The following is a 22,500-nucleotide window of genomic DNA, read 5'->3' on the forward strand; positions in this document are numbered from 1 at the left end:
TGAATTTTCCAAAACCTCTTTTACATGTAAACCGAGCAGTGATAATGACAAGTCTTTGAGCTTTTACATCACTTAAACCACTGGATAATATTTTGGTTTCTTCGTGTTTTCACCTTTCTTCCCCTGTCTCTTACCCAGTATTCCTATTACATCATTTGATAAATGTCATACAGGAATGCGTACTAGGAATCTTGTGATCTGCGAGTACTCTGATATTATTACTTTTTAATAAAATAGCTTTATTAACCATTGTTTTTTTTTTTGTGTTTTTTTTGTGGTGTTAATTCCACCGATGTACCAAACTTTCCAGGTTGAGGAAAGAGGGTTTGCTAACCATAGAAGAGACAACCGTATACTTCTTGAACAAAATGTCAGTTGCATGAGAACGCGAGGAAGAGTGGGATACCAGAAAGGACCTATGTGCACAAGAGTTTAAATAAGACAAAGAGACAGAGGGAACTTGCTTAGGGTTAACTCACGAAAATCAGGTTCAGTTGTCCAACACATCAAATTCAATTATTTTATGCTTGGAAATATTTACTGGAGTTTGAATCACATTATTGCTTTATCCATAACTTTTGTAGGCCATTTAAGCGGATCTCATCAAAAGAACCACATTACAACACCACCTTCCTGGGTAAGGATTTATTTAGGATGGTGCCTACTAATTCAAAGGTCTTTTTTTCCCGGTTTATGAATATGCGGGAAAAGCAGATCTTAGCAAGTGTTATTAAAATTCAAAAGGAAATGGGGCGTAACCATGCATTTTCGAAGATAATTAACAATATTTGCAAAAAGCTTTTACATACAAAGCAATGTATGGCGTTCTTTTCCAAATGAAGCTCAATTATCTCTGAAAAATGTGTGGCTACCCCCAATTTTCTTTTTGGATACCATAGTACTTGCTGAGTTCTGCTTTCTCTGCATAGTTTTAAACTGCACAAAAATATCCTGTATTGGTAAGCACACCACCAGGGAAACCTGAGTATCTTGAGATGTGCAGAATGTATGCGCAGTAACAATAGTAGGCCCCGTCCTTAATTAAGAAAGTATTTAAATACTATATAGGCATATGGAAAAGTGTCCAGTGCATGTGGTATTAAGGGTTGTCACTAAGCTAGGTTAGTTTTTGCATTGTGGTCTTTTCAGGACTATTTTTGCCTTAGCCAAAGCAAATAAATGGTTAAAGAAATTAATTACTTATCAATAATATTTCTGATTTCATGTGAACTGAAAGCTAGGATCTAGCTTTCAGAGCAGGTGTATTTTGGAAAAAAACAGCAATGAATAATATTGGGTTCGCACCATCTTGGTCCAAGGGAGATGTTGACAGATTAAAACAGAGTAAAACAAGTCTTAAAGGATGTTACTGAGGAAATAAGTTTATTGCAGGAGGACGAGTGGCAAATAAACGAAGGATACATGGATAACATTTCTAAGTATCCAAAAGCTTGGTACAAACAGTTAACACGCAAGAAAAAGCCACGAGAGGATCAAAGTCAGCAATCCCACAATGAGAAAAGACGCAACTCTGGGCAACAAGTCAAGTCCATCAAGGACAAGCATGAGATCTCTGAGAATGAAGATGCAGACAGCAGCAACAAGGCCGAGGACGAGGACAAGGAAACCACCACAGAGTGAATCTTCAAATTTTAAATGAAATGGACAATGCTATTTAAAGCAAATTAATTGTAAATAAGATTTTTATCAGAGTGTGATAATTTTTAATTTATTCTAACCCAAGGGGCCAAAGATCTTTTTGAAGCAATGTAAATTCACACAAAGTTTGATGACCCTTAATATATCACTGTTCAAAAAGTTTGAAGAGTTTCTTTTTTCAGCCAGGTCCACTAATTAATGAAAAGTCAGTTGAACTTCTTGGTCCTTCTAAGCTTAAATTTTTTCATTGTTTTCTAACATTTTTATCAAACAACATGAGGTGTTTTTCTCTTATAAAGTCTTTCCTAGGAGTGCATGCTAACTGTCACTGCTCGAGTCTGTGTGAACACAGTACATGTTTATACTGAAAGATAATAAAGTGTGATTCTTTGTTTGTTTAGATGTCTTTCTGAACATTCATGACAGGTTTTAGGGGGGATTGCACTTGTCTCCCACCAATGTAGCCAAGTTCAATTTTGGGCTCATGGTTAAAATTTGTCTTTTCTCTGATCCAAGAGGTTTTTCTCTGGTTTCTCCAGTTTTCCCTTCTCCTCAAAAACCAACATTTCGAAATTCCAATTTGATCGGATTGAGGATCATATTGAAAACTACAGGGTCACCAGTAAATATGTTAGCCTCGTTAAATAAAGTCATATTATTATTATTGTAATTACCGGTAATTACCCTTATTATAGCTCTGTATGTACCTTTACTATCAAAGCAATATTTTTTGGAAGGTTAAGGTAAGGTAAAATCATACACAGTTTTTCAACAATAAATGACAAACAACTTTAGTGAAGCACAATCTATTAATGCAACCATATCAGCGGCAACAGAATAAAAACAGACAATAAAAATGAATGTGCTTTTTATAGGGCTATTGTCCCTCTCTGTCAATCTAGTTCCACTCCACTCCATTTTTACAATCTGAATGAAGCAATTCCAACTTAACAACACCTGAATATGAATCCCCAACTGCCTAAGGCAACCAGTTGGCTGGGTACAAAGGATGACAGAGTTGCTTTTTCAGGACCTGTGAAGACTGTCAATATTTCGGCCAGTGAAAAGAGAGCAAATTAAACTTGGAGCAGCAGCATGCAAATGAAGTGCTCTAACTATTGGACCATAACACCTCTTTGCATGCGCTACTGCTGCCCTTTTATCTATAGAAAGGGCATATCTTTTGCATAATTTCTGCAAACTGCCATTCAAAGTTTGCCTGCAATTTGACAAGACAAACAAGCTACCAAAATCAGTCACTCAAAACATTTTTACACAGCACACTTCATATTCACAGTGAGCCTAAGTGAAAGGCCAATGCAGATTAAATAAAAAAGAAGCTCAAGTATGTCCTTTAGTAGGGTTTATACTTTATTTTTTTTATTTGAATTGCTTTTTTGTGCACACAGCCCTACAACCTCAAGTTTTCAATAATACCATATACATTATTTTACAGTCACTCCAGTTTCAAAAAACCTTGTTTATGTCTCATACTTACAAATTTGATAACAAATAACAAAACAAAATAAACAGGAATGCAAGATGCAAGTTGCCTGGTTTTTGATCAAGTTGACTTAACTAGAATATAAAGTAGTAAGTAACCACAAGTATGTGGAATGCTGCCAAGAGGCAACAAAACAGACCACATGCCATCACAACAATGCTGCCCTTGGGCACAGAAATCCAGAGATAAGAGGTAAGTGGCATTGTGGAAATTAAGCTGTAAGCAAAAAGCTTTGCTGTATCCTTGTGCCTTTTTACCTGGTCATAAGAAAGCTTACAAGCATGAATTGGTTAATGATGGCCTGATCACAGGTTTTGACCTCTAAGGAAACCTCAACTAAGATCATAGTAGAGTACAATGAAAAAACTGACAATTGGCCAATGCACTACCTGTTTGGAAGGTAAGAGAGATGGACAACTACACTTTAATTTTTTCATCTTCAAAGCTATGTGTGAGGAAAGTATATACAAATATATATACTGGTATATACCATTTCATTTGCACATCTGCTGATAGAGTGCTCAATAGTAGAAGAACCAGAGCGTTAATATTAAATCCAGGTGATGTGATCAACAAATGATATGACTTGGCATTTTATTACTAACTAGTTTCATACCGCACAAGAAGTGCGGCACTCCTCAGATATTGTAACAAACTTTTCATTTGGCTATTTTTATCTGAGGAGTGCTGCAAATCTTGTGTGGTATGAAAAGTAGTTAGTAATAAAATGCTAGGTCATACCTTTTGTTGGTCACATCACCTGGATTAAATATATAAATACATATATAATTTTGTATCGCACATTACAGTACAATATACAGTACAATGTTTTCTTTACAAATATTGCTTCGAAAAGTCAAAACTTGACAGACTCAGACTGGCGTAACTCTTGGTTTTTTTGCAGGAGAAACGTGACACTGAAAAGAAATAAAAAAATCTTTATGGTTCACAGACAAGAGTCACATGACAGTGTTTGTTACCATAATTCAGGTGACTCATGAACATGAACATGACAATGAAACCAACTTTTTCCTAGGACAACAATATTCAGTACTGTATTCTTCAATATAATTAAGGATGGGAAAATGAAAGAAGTGTTTTATTAATCAATATCTGTATATCTAATACAGGTTTTCTTCATTTACATAAACATTTCTTTCAATTTTCCCTGTTAAAATGTCTTGAATCACCAAAGATACCTAGTGTACATTAACACTTTAAATTATTTTGACGCTTCGCCTTGAGTTTATAAATGTAAAACAGATCAGCCACTCACATTGTAATCATAAAAATTGTTATTGCTTGTTTGAATTTACCTTTTCCCATCTCTCTAACATTTTTGCATACTCTATTTCATAGAACCTGAAGACATCCTCACAATCCTATGAAGAAGATTTCAGTAAATCAATAATTATGTGCTTATTTCTATTTATTTACATTATTTTAGTAAAGGTAACAGTGCACCTAACAATTACCTCACAGAATTATAATTGTTGTTGGGTAAGGCAATTTCTACACCAGCATTACTGCATATTTCAGACGAGTACAGTTCACATGGTGGAAATGTGATCTCACCAGTACCAAACTCCATAGTACGTCATTTTTTCAACCAAACATTAAAGGAAAGAAAACTCCATTTCAACATTGTACATAAAAAAAAAATCATACGTGGAATGACAGTGCTCTAGATTGGGATTCTGATCATTTACAGGACTATAATAATCAGTGCTACTAACCTGGTGAATTTCATGCTCTGGTGGATTGTATTTTAAACAATTTGCCTTCACCAACAGCATGTCAGCATGAAATTCAGTATACTCTTGATATTTTCCAGTCTGAAACATACCAAGTAGCATCAACATGACTGTACCAACTTGTCTCAATTGAAAAGACAAATAACTTTTGTGCTACTTGTTTTTTCAAGTAGCCCATGAACAGAGTGTTACTAAGTATTTATGAGTCAATGAGTCAATGAGTCAACGAGTTAGTGCAGTTAATTAAACCATAAAATGAAAGCTAAAATTTCAGAGAGTGCTTAGGCCTAATCACTGAAATGAGGGCTTAGGGTTAATCAACAAATTATTGCTATATTGACTGTGAGTCTCATTGACTCATGACTCATGACTCATTAACTCATTTGACTCATAAAACATGCGTTTTCCCATGAACAAGCTCTTGAACTGGCCTTTCAAAGAGAGGTCCCATGTTTTATGAGTCAATAAATCAATGAGTCAATGAGTCATGAGTCAATGAGACTCACAGTCAATATAGCAATAATTTATTGATTAAGCCTAAGCCCTTGTTTCAGTGATTAGGCCTAAGCACTCTGAAATTTTATGGTTTGGTTAACTGCACTAACTCATTGACTCATTGACTCATTGACTCATAAATAGTGTACACTCTTTCAAAGATGTTTGTTTCCTTGTTTGAAGCACCTGCGGCAGGTGATCACAACAATAACAACAACAAACTTTATTCAAGTGTTAAGTGCATTTAGTGCTGGGTCACTGTTTATATTGAGGACACTGTACAGAAATCCAATCAAATTAAATCAACAAACATCAAATCATAGGTAAATTAAGGGATTGAAACAAATATTGCACGTAAGAAATATCCAGCATCCCTCTCAAGAAAACTATTAGCCCCTTTGTGTACGCTAATTTTCAAGTGGTCAAAACACATTCAGGATTGACAATGGATGGAAGATAACCAACACTGAAAATGTCATTCAAGATTCTAGTAGCCTTACCTCAAGCTTAACTCTGATTGTTCCAAAGTCCATAGGAGTTTTAATAACCTTGAAGTAACCTGGTGCATCTATGGGGTCAACTAACCAGCAGAAAAAGAAATAAAACATTTAAAAATAAGAGCAAACCAGTATATTCCTTGTCTTCACTACTTCAGTTGAGTACACGCCAGCCTTTGTTATTTAATCACTAAGAGTGACCAGCATAAATTCCTCCATACAATATCACTTTATTGTCTAACATATCGGTGGTTACAACGTACACATACAAGTCACTAGAGTAAAAGAAATGATAGTGAGTGATTACCCCATTGACTCCTGGGGGTTCCCCATTGACAAGATTTGATTAGTTTATTTTTCAATGTTTTGTAGTTCAGGGAAATCACATTTTTTCTATACATCTATTGAAAACTCTTGCTGAACATTAGAATGTCCCAAATTAGGACAGTTGGCAGGTAGCAAATCACAAATTAATCAGTGATGTAGAGTGTACTTCAGTCAATCACACTGTACCTCACAGAAGTTATTACCATTCATTTACGGTACAGCTCAGGTGGGGGGGACTCCCATATGGAACAGACGGGGATCTGGGCGTGGCTCAAGCTTTTTGTGACCCCTAAAGGAGACCAATCTGGGCATGGCTTAAGCAAATTTTGACCCCTAACAACAAGTTAAAAAGAAAATTTGACTTCTGTTTCTCTTCGCATAATTCTGTGTTTCTTCGCGGAACCCTAAACGAGACCTTAGCGGCTTTAAATATTGGCGCTTTGCCCGGAACACCTAAGCGAGACCAAAATCCAAAATTTACACCCTAAGCGAGACGACGAGCATCCCCGTCTGTTTCATATGAGAGCCCCCCCCCCCCCTTCCCCGGGGCAGTACAGTACCTGGTTTGAGGAACCAGCTGGCAGCACCAAAATCACCTTTCCGTCGTCCTTGCCCACGATAGCTTGCCACCTTTTGTAGCAGGCTGCAAGGCAAGAGTTGAACCAGAGAGTGAGGAGAACATGTGGAGCCCACATGTAGTGGACGGAACATTGGTGCCGTCGTCGACCATACCATGAGTTTTGAGTAACATTGAACTGCCTTTTTTTTTTATTCGCATACGCCCATGCCTTAGCATTGACTCCACCAAAACACTAGTGCATGCATTAGTAACGTCTCGCTTAGATTACTGTAATGCGCTTCTCTATGGCCTACCTGAATATCTTACTCAAAAACTACAATATGTTATGAATGCAGCAGCCAAAGTTATCACTTGCGAGCAAAAGATTGATCATGTCACACCACTACTTATTGAGCAACAATGGCTCCCCATTCATTTGACATTAAAAGCAGCGCATCTATCCCTATTTTTGGGACTTTTAGACCTTATACTTTTTCGATTTTTATTTTTTTTATACTGCTATATTTGTAGTTTTAAGTGTATAGATTTTAATTTATTTGACACTGTAAAGTGCATTTGGGCGTCAGGAAAATGTGCTATAGAAATTCAAATTTATTTATTATTATTATTATTATTATTATTATTATTATTATTATTATTATCATTATTGTTTGTCTCAGGTCTGACTCATTTTAAACAGCTTCCTACATACCTGAGAGCACCTCTAACCCAACCACTAACTTGTCTGAGTGGTGATGCATCCAGTGACATTGGAGGCTTTCGTTTCCTTCCACTGGTTCTTATGTTACCAAATGCTTCAAGAGCTCTCATTTCCTTTTCTGTCAGTTCAATGCTTTCACTTGCACTGTTTGAACTGCTTGTGGAAGTGGACAAAACATCAATAGGTCCATCCCAGCTCTCCTCCTCAAATCTTGGCAAATTGCTAGATGGCTGACTCTCCTGAAAGCTTTTATCCATCTTGGTTTCAGCTGTGATTTCTTCATTGTTGACATTTTTATTCCCAGCAGTGCATACATCTGGCATATCTAAACTTTTTGCATCTGAGGACTGCAAAACCCAAATGGTGAATTATCACATTGCAGATTTGGTTCAGACGTATCACCAGAGTCTCCCTCCATACTTTCCACAAAGCTTTCAATTATATGCAATGCATTATCCACAGGAAGCCCAGCATTTTCCAGAGACTCCTCACCACAGTTTACTTTGACATTTTGATCATCATAGCGAGAACTTCGCAAAGGTGAAGAAAGACCCACATCCACCATAGGCTCAAGAATTACCTCCTCGACATCATCATGTAAAGACTCGGGGTAGAGAGTTTCAGGTACACTACCTCCTATTATTTCAGAAATCTCACCAGTATCATCCACTCTCTGAACAGTTACATTTTCAATAGATTCTTTTATTGTCTCTAGCTGGGATTCACAAGGTTTTGTTTCAGAAACAAGGTCTTCTTTGTCAGGATTTTCAGTATTTAAATCAGACACAGAAACCACCACATCTTCAAGTGACAGTGGATCCGAATCTGTTACTTGCTCCTTTGGAGTGATTTCCACATTTTTGTCAATCTGCTCCTTGATTGGTGTGCTTTCAGCCATAACTGGGAAAAAATCTAATCGTGTGGGTGCCTCAGTGATACCACAACTACTGTCAATTGTTTCTGAACATATGAGAAGAGAATCATCTTCTGATGAAGTGTTGTTATCACATTCAACTACTGTGCTTTGCTCATTCACATCTGCTGCTTCCGAGCCTGATATTTCAGCAATACCCACGTTCTCCTTGATCTCTTGAATATTGCAGTTAGCTTGATCAGTAGAAACTGGGTTTGTTTCCTGACCAGCTTGAACTACTGGCAAATATTTCTGTCCAACAACTTCATCCAAAACTGATACACCTGCAGCACTTTTAGCTGGTGTGCTTGCAGCCACAGAAACTGACGACTGAAGTTGTGCTGCAGAATGTGGGCCTACAGTTGCCACAGGAACAAGAACAGTGGGAAAGACAGTGACATTTTTTGCTGGAGCTGGTAGTATGGTTGGAAGTTTTCTTGTGACTGTTGTAGGAAGACCAGCAGCTGACTGAGGGACACTTGGTGGTTTTGGAGGTGCAGGCAGAATGGCAGGCAAAGGTCTGGATCGTACCTGTGTGGTAACTGTTGGTGCTGAAAGACTGGGCGTAATCTGAGAAGGAGACAGCTTTGGACTGACCATAACAGCTGTTATTTTGGCATCTTTCTTGGAAGCACACTGTGGTGGTGCAATAGCTGTGAATGTCAGAATGAAACCTGTAAAAGCCATTCTTAAATTGGAGCCCATAACTGGAGAAAACATAACAACTTCATCGTGTGTAAACTGTACTTAATATTAAATATCACTTTTAGTTACTCCCATGGCTGACATGCCTTTCTTATTCCTGGTCAGGAAAAGAATGAAAAAATCAGCAGTTCGTTAACTTCTTCTCCTAGAGGACCCAAGGAGTGATATCATTCCCCTTGAACTCAATTTCTATTTATGCCGACTTTTTGTGGATCTGCATGTATATGGCTACAAGCCCAGCATCCAGATAGATTTTGTAACAAGCATGACAACAGTCATTGTGAAGGGGTCAATCTGAAGAAAGAAATAATAACAACTGTAGACCTTACCTTGTGTTTTAGTAATCCCATTTCCCTGGGAAGACGTAGTTTGAATAGAGATACTTGTTGTAGGCGGCAAGGAAGCTGGGACTGACAGCACCATCCGGTTTGTTCCTCCAACAAGTGTTGTCAAACCAGCTGTTTTGGAGGCTGAGGACAATGCTGCCGTTATGACACCCTTAGGTTTGGATGGTGACGACAGTGTGGTGGCTGTAGTGACAGTGGTTTTTGCAACTGCAGCATTTTGCGTGACCTTATCACCAATGACAGCAAAATTTATTTTAGAATCACAAATGAATAATGATATAACAGTTTTAATCCTTTAACTAGAAGAATGCCTGATATAGATTTTACCTAGGTAATTTACTCATCAAAATTGCCTTTACATTCTAAGAGTACAAGTATGGTCACTAACTTTTAGTTCTATAAAACTGCATTTCCGAAAATTTCCATCTTCAAACCTAAAATACCCATGATAGGCATGAAGAACATGCACCTGTTGTGGTATTTGTCCTACAATCATTCTAATCTTAGGAATGAAAAGGGTAGCATACAATAGTGATGGAAAAAATATCTTAAACAGATTTGACAATGAAATAAAGAAAATTAAGAAAAGGAATCTTACTGGAATGGTGTTAATCACTGTAATAGGAAGGGAGCCTAAGCATTGTTTATTTTATGCACCCTATTTGGCAGAAGAGGGAACAGAAAAAAGGCAATAATCAACCACACATGCACCCGATTCTTCCATGTAAGTTCGACTCTGCTTACCTGTGAGGTTGACTTCGTTAAACTTGCTGGGCTACTTATTCCTGGTACAGCACCTGCAACTGTTGCTTTGGACAAACCAGTTGTCATGACAACCACAGGCTTACTGACACCAACACCTCCTGTTCCTGGAACATGGATGACACGTACAACAGGCTGAGTACTTGTAGCTGGTAAAGCTGATGAAGACTGAGAACTAGGACTTGGTGTTACCATGGTAACAGTGGAACAAGTTCCCATGGTTGCTGGTGTAACAGACTTGAACTTCACAGTTCCAGGAAGAGGCTTGAATCTGGCCGCTGGTGGTTTAATAACTTTGTGTCTTGCCGCCAGTTGAGCTGCTGTTAAACCAGTTTTCAGTGCCACCCCAATGGGATTTGCAGTAATGGCTGGGTTGACAGCTCCACTAGTGACATTCTTTATGGCAGAGGATAGTGGGGTCTTTGATGCCAATACTCCCTTTGGAGGAGTTCCAGAAGCAAGTTTGGTTTGTGTCTTGGGGGTGGACTGTGTCATTACTGTTTGAGCTTTGGCTGTGGAGGATGTGACTGATGTCATGGTTTTGTAACTCAGAACTGTCTTGGACTGACAAATTGCTTGAGACACTGCTATTGTCTTGGTGAGGAGTTTTACTTGTGATGCTGAAGCAGGAAGTTGAGAAACCCTTGGAATAGCCTTGATTGTCCCAGCTGGTCCTGGTAAGGCTTTGCCAGACTTGGTCATAGTACTGACTGATGTGGTCTGTTTTGTCAGTGGCTTTGACACCAGTGTAGGAGTGGGGATAGTAACTTTTGTCACTGGTTTGTTGAGACTTGATACACTTAGTCGCCTTTTGCGTTTGGGTTTGCCATCATCATCATATCCATCTACATCACTGGACTGAGCTGAACCTGTAATGATGCAAACAGCTCATACACTGAGTTTGACAAATAAAACACATACATCACACCAAAAAAAAATTATTACCTGTTGGAGGTTGTTGTTTAATTGTGGCAGCTTTTGGATTGCTCTGCAGATTGGGTGATGTTGAAGAGTTTCCATTGGCATTTACAGAAGTAGGACTGCTACTAGCTTTATTGCCTACAGTAAAAAATGAATTAATACACTATATTATTATATGGCTCTGTCTCACGAGGACTGGGGACTACAAAATTCAAGAATTTGATTGGCTAAAATCGATATTGACCGCGGTCTAGATTTTCCCATCTAGATTGGCATCTAGACCGGTAATGTTTTGCGGTGAAAAGATTCAAACTAAAATGCAAAAATATTGAGTATTTTCTTCTACCAATATTTATTTATGGAAGTGCCAAACAGCATGATGACAAAAGAGAGGATGACGAGCAAACTTTGACAGAATTAAGTTCAGCTCATTGCCACTCATCGCCGTTCGCAAGGAAAATGTCAGTTAGTACAAACCAGTTACATTAAACGAATTAAATTTTCTTGTTTGCCATATAATGAACATCTTATTAACCGAGCTTAGTCAGTCTGTATGGGAGAATCTTGACCTCCGTCGTGTGTACAGACCTCACTGCGTTCGGTCTGTACTCACGACCTCGGTCAAGGTTCTCCCATACAGACTGACTAAGCTCGGTTAATAAGAGCTAATTATTACATAAAAGGTCATCTCAAATTACACATTAATGTTAATCTAAAAGAAACCTTGACTGCATTGTAAACATTATTGTGCAAGAAAGACTGCAGTACACTTGCCTGAAGAAGCCAGAACCTTAGCATTAGCTGCAGCAGTGGCATTTGCAGCAGCCGTTGCTGATGCACTGAAAACAGTTTGAGGTACAAGGCGTGGCATAAGTGGAACAAGTCTCCGCCCCTCTGCTGCCCATTCAGCACAGCTTCCAGCACCATATATGCTGTAAAATTAAAACACAAATGAAAGAACTTTATTGGATTTCCATATTCCCATTATCACAGATTAAACTTAAACCAACATGCAAACATTTGTGTCATGAAAGAAGTTTACATCTCTTGGCAATAGAGCAACTTTCACATGACCTTGACAAATAAACGTAACAACAGACGTAAACAAAAATGCAAAACATTTCATTGGCTTATAGAACAAAAACGGATGCAAACAACATCATCTCTCCATGGAACTTTCTGGAAAGTTTTGCTTTGACGTCATTTGAAATGAAGTAATGTGATTGGGCAATCGAACTGTTTACTGCCCATAATTATAAGGAGTTTCCTTGGCAGGAATAAGGAGAAGGTTTGTTTTAATCTTGCCAAACATTGGTCCATAAAACAAACTGCGAACACTTGTTCAAGGTCATTTGAAAGGTGCTCTAATACATTATTATTTAATACATGTATTTTGCATAAGAGCATGTAAATGAGATGTTCCCATTAACCTTTCCCTCTTAAGAGTGACACTTACTGATTTTCCTGAGATGTCAATGCAAGATGGTTTTACCCATAAGGACTGGTTCACGGGTGACCGGGTTAATGCCCAATAATTGGTGCTCACAGCAGCATTAGAACCCTGAGCATCAGCATCCATATCCAATTCCCTAACCACTGGAGCAGGTCATCTCCTTCTTCATGCATGTCACAGTATGTACATAACAGAATACATACTATGTATATATACTATGTACTCACCTTTCAGCAACAATAGCAAGCCTGTCATCACTGTATGCTCTTCTCACTTCCGCTCTGTGCCGCTCAGTCGATATACTATCAACCAGAAAACTACCAAATAAGTTTATCGCAACCTTAACTCTTTGTTTGAAGTTTTATTACGTGATAGATGTTGCTTGACTTGAGATGTCTCATAAAATAACTACTTGTCACTCTTGAGATAGGCCTTTTCTTAGACTCTTGTTTAAACTCATTTACATAAGGATCATAGCCATTCAAAACCAATTTCTACTATATTTATTGGACACATCATCTGCAACCAACAGTCATACTACAAGACATTATTACTTAAAATTTACATATTTACGTCAACTGACCTAAGTTGTGTTCCTAGATCTTGCAAGATTTTCTTTTTGTCCTGGAAGAATAATCGAAAGGTGATATTCAAATGGTTATTGCCAATGTGAGTATGGTCATGAGAAGTGGAGCAGCGATGGCAAAGACGTGATAGCACTCCCCTGCCACCAACAGGATCCAGATTAGATTCCCAGACTCTGTGTCATACGCAGGTTGAGCTTGTTGGTTCTCAGGTTGCTCTGCTTTGAGAGGTTTTTCTCCGGGACTACTCCAGTTTTCCCCTCTCCTCAAAAACCAATATATTTTTATTTCTGTTGAATTGTTTTCTATGTGCAATGTCCCCAGTTACATGTAGTGCCCCAGTGCTAGAAGACTGGACAATTAAATAAAGTTCAAAGTTGAGAGGACAATTAGCCACTGTAATTTTCAGAGACAAGTCAGTCACAAAACGACAGTTCCTCTCAGGACTACACGCAACAGGAAAATTAAACTACACAGAAAGTGTCATTCCAAGGTGAACTCTAATCAGTTTATTGTTTTAATTAGGTTGTTGAGGTCACAAAACAGAGCAAGGCTTATTGAAGGTGTGCCATATGGATGAAATTTGACAATCATAGTTGAATACAGCAAATACACATGTTCAAATGCCATTCAATCTATAGAGTTTGATCAGTATAGTATGTATGTTACAAAGAAGATACAATAATATTGTTACTATTGAAAGAGAGAAACGTATATACAGAATGTAACTGGTCACGCAAAATAACTTTAAAGCTAAATGGACAACGTTATTGAATATTTACAATGGTCAGAAAAGAGGCTATGCATGAAATTTGACATTACCATGTAAATCTCCATAAGCAGACACCATCAATCTATTACTTACACTGTATCTCACTAAGGCTAACCAATCATTGATACACCACAGCCAGAACTCATTTCCAATTCATTAAGAAAATGGAATGGATACTTCAACATTATATGGAGTTTACCCTTATCCCAGAAGACTACAAAATCAACACAATAGCAGTTGTCATTGCAATGGAAGCACTTCCTCTGTGGTTATTTGAGACCAAGAGTTGGCAGGTGGGGTTTCAACTCAATGAACGTTCACCTAATGCTCATTCAACTGTACGTATGTACAATAACTTATCAGCTGTTGCTACATGTAACTAAATTTTGAGTTCAAGTTAACTAACTAACCGGCTTAACTCTCCTTGAGCTCTAAAAGCACTGATAATGGATGAATATGCTTCCAGTTCTAGAAAAACACAGACATTATGCAGTCATTTTCACATAATTATCAGCCTAGTTTAGTATTAGAATTTCACTTTAAATTGAGCATTCAGCTTTTCTCACACCAAGGATACTTGGTTTATTGTACCAACAAACAAACAAAACACATTTAAATCTTATATTGTTGGTACTGTAGCAACAAATACAAATAATTTTATCTTCCAAATTCATAAACAGAAGCCTTAGAATTAGTGCAAAAACTAAAGAGCCCAGAGAAAGATCTGCTGTGAAATGACAATACTGGATATCAGTCCCACTTGAATTTATTTATTTATCTAAGATGGTCATTTATCTATAATTACCCAAAAGTATAGATCTACAACACAAATCATAATTATAATAATGATAATAACAAAAAATTGCTCTATTTAATTAGCACAAAACAATAATTTATCTGACAATAGGATGACACAATGGAAATGAAATTATAGATGGTTTGCAACCAATCTCTAGAGACAAAGACAACAATGCCGCAATGCACAATATTGCTGGTGGATGAACAAGAGGAGCTACTGGTAATGAGAGATCTTTTGTCTTCGTTCACCAACACGGTGGAGATGACATAACATTAAATCCACCTATGCTGATAAATTTGGAAACCTGTCACTTTGTAGCAGAGTTTCTGAGGGTCACAGCAGACAAACGTTGCATTTTGTTAACTCTCAATTGAACAGTTTTTTTAAACAACATTGGCCCCATGATAGCATCTCAGAAACTATCAGAGTTCTTTTCAATTAAACAACCAATAAACAGAGTTGATAATGTAAATTGGCCACCGTACAGAGACTCTAAAAGCTGACATTTCGAGTGTTAGCCCTTTGTCTTTGGATTCGCTCTGACGAAGGGTTAACGCTCGAAACGTCAGCTTTTAGAATCTCTGTATGGTGGCCAATTTACATTATCAACTCTGTTGATAAAACCAAAATTTTTGTATACTACTTCCCCACCAATGCAGCACCACAGTTTCTTTAGAAACTAGCCCCTTCAACCAATATACCTAGCCTCCTAAGAATTCTTTTTGATTCATCTCTCGTAATATCCATCACTTCTGCACACATGGTGACTTCAAGAGATCCCCTTACACTTCTCCTAAGGGAACAAATAAAGCGGAAAAGGACTTGTAGGTATTGGTGTCAAGAGCAACCTTTTGCTAGCAAAGATGTAGACGAACAGATGACTAACAACCAATCTTTCACTAACTATAAATTCCAGCTTTATGTAAACGTTATCATTACCGACAAAATGAGACAGCGAAAACATGTCTTTAAAAAAAACACTGACTAAATTCAAACAAAGCTGTCTTCGCATTAAGTTTAATTCTGTTGGAGTTACTCGCAAGCATACAATGTACAACTTCAATATCTACTTTGATTCGTTCTGCACCACTTCAATTACATCTTCATACGTTTGTTATAATTTTCCTAAACTTGTATGCATCAACGATTCGAATCTATATTCCGAAAAACATGAAAACATGTGAGAATATATAACTGGGCGCCAGGAAGTTCTAATCAAAGATCATCATCATCTCAAGTTTAATTTAAAAAGAAAACGTTATGTTACGCTAAACATTCACAGGAATGTCTAGCTTAAGGGCCAACAAAACAAGTCGGAGAGAAAAAACCACAATCCTACCTTTAAAACACTGTCCCTTTCTTCGACGATCACTACATTACTCGGAACTGTCTGTAAAGAGATCGTCCTTCATATCTTTAGTTTATGCTTCACTTTGTAAATAGATTGTCTTTCACTTTTTTACTTTAATACTGCACATTTGCATGTAAACGAGCCTTTGCTCATTTGCAATATGTGGGTAAACAAAGTTACTTACTTACTTACTTACCAAATACAAACAGTCCGCCATATTGACTTCTGTCATAGCAGTGCGCATGTGTTACTCCTTGTTTACTAACGCGGGCTCAGGGTCCATTTTGATGTCAAGGTTTGTCAAGACGCCAAATTTTACGATCACAGAATTTGCCCCTTGCCCCAAGGTAAGAAAAACACTAGTAATTCTCAAAACCCGTTCAAACGTGCTGATACTATGAACAATTAGTAGAATCGTAAACAATTAGGGTTTGTTTTGGGAATTGCATGAACAGATCTGACCATCAGGGACCATAACCTGACGAACTTATTGTTTTGTTCACAACCTCGAGCCTCGGTAGGCGGGAATGAATCCATGAACTTTTAAACGGCTCATTCCTTCAAGCTAGATATTCAAATATCCAGAATAAAAAAATCAAAGAGAATTCACTCCAGCTCATATCAAAGATGCTATGTGATACAACAACACAAGCTTATTATAAAATGCTTACTCATGTCACCGCCGAACCTTTTCGTTTACCCGAACACATTTTATGGTGAAAGCTAACTGTGCTACTATTTGGTAAATATAAGTCTATAATTGTACAGATGTTTTCTTGCAAGTTCAGTTGATCCATCACTTTTTTAATACACAAAAATTTGATCGTAAAGTATAGTTCCATGCGCGCGTTCACTACATAAATTATGTATGCAGACCTTCATGTAAATCAAAGATATACACAGATTCCTCAGTACATACAAGGCAACCACAATTAAACATACGAACAATATGTGATTTATTTAAAGAACAATTAGATACAAATCAAGCTCCTTTGCAGAATAAGAAAATTAACAATGCTGAATATAGAATGAAATCCAATTAAAACCAAATTGATCAATTGGCTTACATGTACATGTAGTTCAGTAAAACTTTAACGAACGTGATTTTGTTGTTCAAAGAAGTTGACACATTCTTCTAGCTCGCAGTGCTGAAATACGTGTGAAGTTGTCTTGATTTGTATCCTTCTTAATAAGGTGTAAAGATACAGTATACTGTATGTCCATTTTTATTTTTAAGTACATAATACAGCCTTCTCAAAACTGGCCGGTTGATGACTCAATAGTCCATTTTACAATAGTGTGCTCAGTTACCTGGCCTATGAATGAAAGTGAGGCTGGAGTTGACCTTGTTTTGATAGAAGCCTCATTGCTTTTCTTATGTAAATTTTTAATAATTAGCATGACAACAACATCATTAACATAAGAAAAGGAGGGAGGTCTTTATCATAACAGGGTCAACACCAGCCTCACTTTCATTTAGAGGCCAGGTAACTTAGCACACAACTGTTATGAGCCACCTCCTCAGAAAGCTTGACCTAGTCAGAAAATTTCAGACAAAACACATTTTTAGCTCAAACGTGAAGTCACTAAAGATATTATAAAAGCTTGAAAAAAGCTTGTTTGACGCACAAATTCACGTCTGCAATATTTTTTTTGTTACACATGTGAACTGTTTATTTAATTAACATTCCTTAATTCTATAGTCTGATCAAGTCCATTGGGACTAAATGGTAAACTTTGTGGACAAATCGTTAATGTTTTTTTTTGTTTGTTTTTTTGTTTCCTGTTATTTGAAACAATTCTACTGGGAGTACTTGTTTATGCAATTTATTTAATTATATTATCCTGTGTGTTTGTAAATTAAGTAGTCAGATTTAGTTGTATAAGTATTTTAGCTAAAGCCTTCTTCTATTCATGCAAATTTTTCAAATTATGTTTGCTGACCATATGCCTGTTCTCATGTATTCCTCAGAGTTTGATGTGTAACAATAAACAACAATCAATCCTATTTGCTAACAAACTTATCAAAATTTCATATGTGAAATTTTGTCCCTTTTATTCCCCCACATTGCACTAAAAATTCCCCAGGGGAGCATGCTCCCAGACCCCTCTAGAAGCTTGTGTCCTTTGGGCACTTGCTTGGGTGCCTTTAGCACCAAACCGTCTCCACTTTCCTTATGACCTGCTCCCCAAAAATATTTTGAAAAGGCTAATAGTATTATAATCTTAGCTATGTTTTGCTAGTTGAAAGTGATGGAGGGAACTGGAATCAATCAAAAAATTTTCATATTTTGTGGAGAACTGTCTTGTGGATAATTTCAAGATGTTATGTATTGAAAAGGGTAACCGTTCAAATACAATTCTACATTTTCCTTAGTATTATATTTAGGCTGCTAGACAAGTGTGCGAGACTGACATGTGAAGCTCAAGAGAAAAATGTGCATTCAAATTTTAAACCCACTTTTGCTGTGTTTGTTTATTCCACAAAATTTGGGTGGGGGGCTTATTAGAGTGGGGAGGCTTATTATGATCATAAGGCTATAGGGGGGCTTATTATAGCTGAGCATTTACCGTACTTTTCAGTTTAAAGTGAAAGTGAATGCAATATTTTCCTGGGGTTAACTTAGACCATCTTAACTTTTCAGGTGCCACATGTGCGCAGATTACACACACATGTGATATCATGGGAAAATCGTCTTCTTCTTTAGCTCTACCCAAGAATTCTTGTGAGGTGGTCATCGTTGGTGGAGGCTATGGAGGCATTGAGGTTGCTATGCAACTGGACAATTACTGTATAGTCACACTCATTGATCCCAAAGATGCTTTCCATCATAACATTGCAGGGCTGCGCTGTGTTGTAGAGCCATCTTTTACCAGAAAGACGCTGATACCTTATGCGGGAATCTTGAGGCATGGCTCATTTGTTAAAGATCGTGTTGTGAGTTGCAATATCTCCAGAACCACTGTGACTCTAGCTAGTGGAACAGAAATAAGTTATGACTACCTGGTGTTTGCATGTGGATCGTCAGTTCCATTTCCATGTAAGAAGTTATGTGATTATACAGGTCATAATGTCAGCTGATATATTATACATTCTAAAAGTCCAAACTGTCTGCAGAAGTAACAATGCTTTGTGTGTGTTTTTTCTGACACTGTACAAGTTCTAATGATACATAATTTGAACAAAAGGTACCCTAGCAGATAATTAGGCTGTCTAACTCAAAATCAAATTTTCAGAATTATTTTCTACTCCTACTACTGAATAGAGTTATTTTAGCTTGTCACTGGTAGTCAGCCATTAATTCCTGGGTAGTTCTTCACCTTGCACTGTTTATCAATATGACAAGTACCTGTCTCTTGTTTGTTGGTTCTCTACTCTGCACCGAGAGGTTTTCTCCGGGTACTCCGGTTTCCCCTCTCCTCAAAAACCAACATTTGACTTGATTTACTTTCATTGTTCATTTCAGTTTACAGTGTCCCCAATTAGCGCTCCAGCGCTAGAACGACTAGACACTTAAATAAAGTTCCTTTCCTTTCCTTTCCTTTTGTACTATGTGGGCTTTTGGCTGGTCTGTCAGCTGGATTTTCCAGCCATGGGAGTTAGTCTCCAACTAGGAGCTGACTACCAATGGTGGAGCTGCTACAGTGTAGATGTTTCAGACACCCACTTCATTTTGTTGATTAATTTACATGTAGTTGGTAATTACCCAGGCACTCCATTGGGCTTTGTTTTCCACATTTAGTCACAAATCGCCGTGGAGTCTTTAAAGCACACTTGTGAAATCAAACAGCCTGCGTTACCCTTGTCCAGTGGAATGGGTGCCCTGGTGCTGACCAAAGGGATCGCAGCTTCTGGGAACAAAATTGATGGCTTGTGATGGCTTGCAAAAAGGCAGTGTCATTGTCAAAAGTTAGAACAAATGCTATGATTCTAAATACGCTCAAACCACATAAACGCCCTACCGTTCAGAGTAGACCCACACTAAAAGATGTTGAGCGTTTTCGAATTGGGTCGCTCTGCGAAATTTGAGAGCGAATATTTATGAGTGAACCTATGGAGAATCATGCTGTATCAAATGAGCTATCTGATGTTGATCGAAAGGAGCATCCACATATGGTTGTAAATGTTGTGCATTTAGACATGATCATGAACCCAGTAGAATACCAGTACGAACTCTACAACATGTGAGGAACAAGAATAGAAAGGTTAGAGAATTTGTTTCAAGTACACCCAAGTCTTCAAAAATGCATTGTTTCATTAAGGTTGGAAAGCATCAGAATAAAACGAATTGATTGTTTAAATGCTCCAGGACACTTTGTCAAGGGACAAAGAAAGTAAAACATCGAGCTACGAGCTAAGTGCTATTCATCGTTGTTTTCTTGTAACAGAGTGATGTGTCTAAAGTTATGAGAGTCAAACCCATACAGCGAATAATTATAATATTTTACGTTGAGTACAGAATGATATAGATTGAAGAGATTCCTAGTCCTACCCCAATGTATGTTGACCCGAGCAAAACAATAGCAGCACCATATAGCCAAGGTAATGAGTTAGTATTTGGACAAAATGCAGGACAACAATGTGTTGCAATGAGTTTGTACTCTTTGATTTATAATAACACACAAGGAATCAGTTTAATTAATGATCTCCAGCCCTTACAATAATGAATATTGGAAATTACCAACAATGTTAAATGTGTTTGAGACTTACCATGAACTTCTAGAATATGGCACTGTACATCAAGAGTCTACAATAGAGGGATATCTGTATTGTACCTCTTTACAAATAGCCTTTGAATCACTAATATCTCAAAACTACACCAATTTTATATTAACAATGGAAGGTATTGGTGTTGCTATCTATCGTAATGGTAATATGGGATTTAAAATATTTGATTCTCATGCAAGTGATTTATACGGTAGAGGCCATCCTCAAGGTACATGTGTGCTTCTTGAGTGTTGTGTCTTGATAGCTTAGCTTGTTATTTTCGGAGTATACATAACAATGATGTATTTGAGGTGAAAGGGGTACACATTGTGTTCTTTTCTGACAATTTCGACTACTTACACTTAAACCATGAAACAAATAAATACGTTAGCAAGACAAATAGTAGCAAAATATCACATTTCAGAATTCTTGATTTCGCTGAACCAATGGAAGAATATTTCAGATCCTGAAGAACTTCACTACACCATCCAGATCCTCAATCCACGAGTTACTTTGCCATTGACGGGTTGATTAGATTCTAAGGAGCTATTTAACAAAGTTTACTCACATTGAAGTTTATACAACTTTGAATGAACGCCCAGAGAGAGTCTGGGAAAACAGACTCCATTTTCCCAGAAAATGTTGGGTTCCTGTCTTATTGCACATGCTTGAGTTTAAAACGGAAACAGAAAACAGTAGACAGTAGGAAATAAACGGTGGATTAAAAGTGTTCAAGAAACAAGAACTTTTAATTAGTCTTACACACCATAAAAGAAACTGGAGAAATTAAATGTTCATTGGCTTGCTGTAAGCCTGAGTGAAGATGAAACTTCTGACACTTTTGACAAGTGTATTTTCAGCGTTTCAGCGTGCATTCTACCGTGCAGAATACTATTGTGCAAGCAACACAATCATCCTTTTGTTGTGGAAATGACACGAATGTCCTCTTCTACTACAATTTCATGTTTCCATAATTCTGAATGGCTTTGACAAGACCTTCTTCCACAGATTTCTTCCCAAAGAGACTGATGTAATGTTTTCCCACTGTGACAGTACTTTTGCAACAGCAACAGTAATCAGTTTTTAGCAGTGTGGGAAAATTCCTGTGCTTTTAACGGCTGCTGTTTCTTAGTCAGAGCTGTTAGACATAATTCAAACATAGTCGTTTTATTATTTTTGTAATTTCTTTATTTCTGAGATGCTTTAAGAAAGGGAAAACAGGGATGGTAGAAAAAACAAAACAGCGCTGAAACTAGTTTTAGATTTCGAATCTCCCTCCAAATTCTAGGGTTTCCTGGTGTGGTACTTTCCAACTTCCTTTCTGACTAGCATTGTTCAGCAAGCCACCAATCAAAAATATTGTTGAAGACCACTATCTCAGAGTCTCTCCTGGCACTCACCCGCTGACCAAAAAGCCCAAGGACTCTGGGTATGAGATTGAATTCTTTAGAACTAGTGCCTGGCTGCACGCAGCTGTGTCTAGTTAGTCATATTAAGCTCAGTGGTCAAGATCCCTTCTGTAATAATAATAATAATAATAATTAGTAGTAGTAGTAGTAGTATTGTCCTGATAAATGAATTAAAATCATTAATTTAACCATTTCTCCTTGCAGCCAAAGTGCCACTGGGAACAAGCTCAGAGGACGCTGAAAAACTCTACAGGGAATGT

General features: G+C 37.5%; 2 protein-coding genes across 3 annotated transcripts in view; one reads left to right on the forward strand and one right to left on the reverse strand.

The window, feature by feature from the left end:
• Positions 1 to 22,500, forward strand: part of LOC137982026 (ferroptosis suppressor protein 1-like) — a 42,308-nt gene that overhangs the window by 11,716 nt on the left and 8,092 nt on the right. The window contains exons 2-4 of one of the 2 annotated variants that reach the window (XM_068829043.1): positions 16,452 to 16,470; positions 18,769 to 19,164; positions 22,445 to 22,500. The exon at positions 22,445 to 22,500 is cut by the window's right edge and continues 9 nt beyond it. In XM_068829043.1, the coding sequence (XP_068685144.1) occupies positions 18,807 to 19,164; positions 22,445 to 22,500 (414 nt within the window). In that variant the 5' untranslated portion in view covers positions 16,452 to 16,470; positions 18,769 to 18,806. Of the gene's footprint in view, positions 1 to 16,400; positions 16,471 to 18,768; positions 19,165 to 22,444 lie in introns of those variants that run through there. The other variant, XM_068829042.1, reaches the window with a different exon arrangement.
• LOC137982039 (BRCA2-interacting transcriptional repressor EMSY-like) lies at positions 3,218 to 16,358 on the reverse strand. Its single transcript, XM_068829061.1, is given in 17 exon segments — positions 3,218 to 4,080; positions 4,480 to 4,545; positions 4,900 to 4,998; positions 5,913 to 5,992; positions 6,797 to 6,879; positions 7,508 to 7,868; positions 7,871 to 9,082; positions 9,464 to 9,707; positions 10,226 to 11,112; positions 11,189 to 11,302; positions 11,939 to 12,096; positions 12,845 to 12,919; positions 13,201 to 13,241; positions 14,380 to 14,441; positions 15,474 to 15,565; positions 16,112 to 16,162; positions 16,320 to 16,358. Coding segments are annotated over 15 exon segments (3,588 nt in total). The 5' UTR covers positions 15,535 to 15,565; positions 16,112 to 16,162; positions 16,320 to 16,358; the 3' UTR covers positions 3,218 to 4,035.

This window comes from Montipora foliosa, chromosome 13, assembly GCF_036669935.1.
Source record: "Montipora foliosa isolate CH-2021 chromosome 13, ASM3666993v2, whole genome shotgun sequence".
Lineage (NCBI taxonomy): Eukaryota > Metazoa > Cnidaria > Anthozoa > Scleractinia > Acroporidae > Montipora > Montipora foliosa.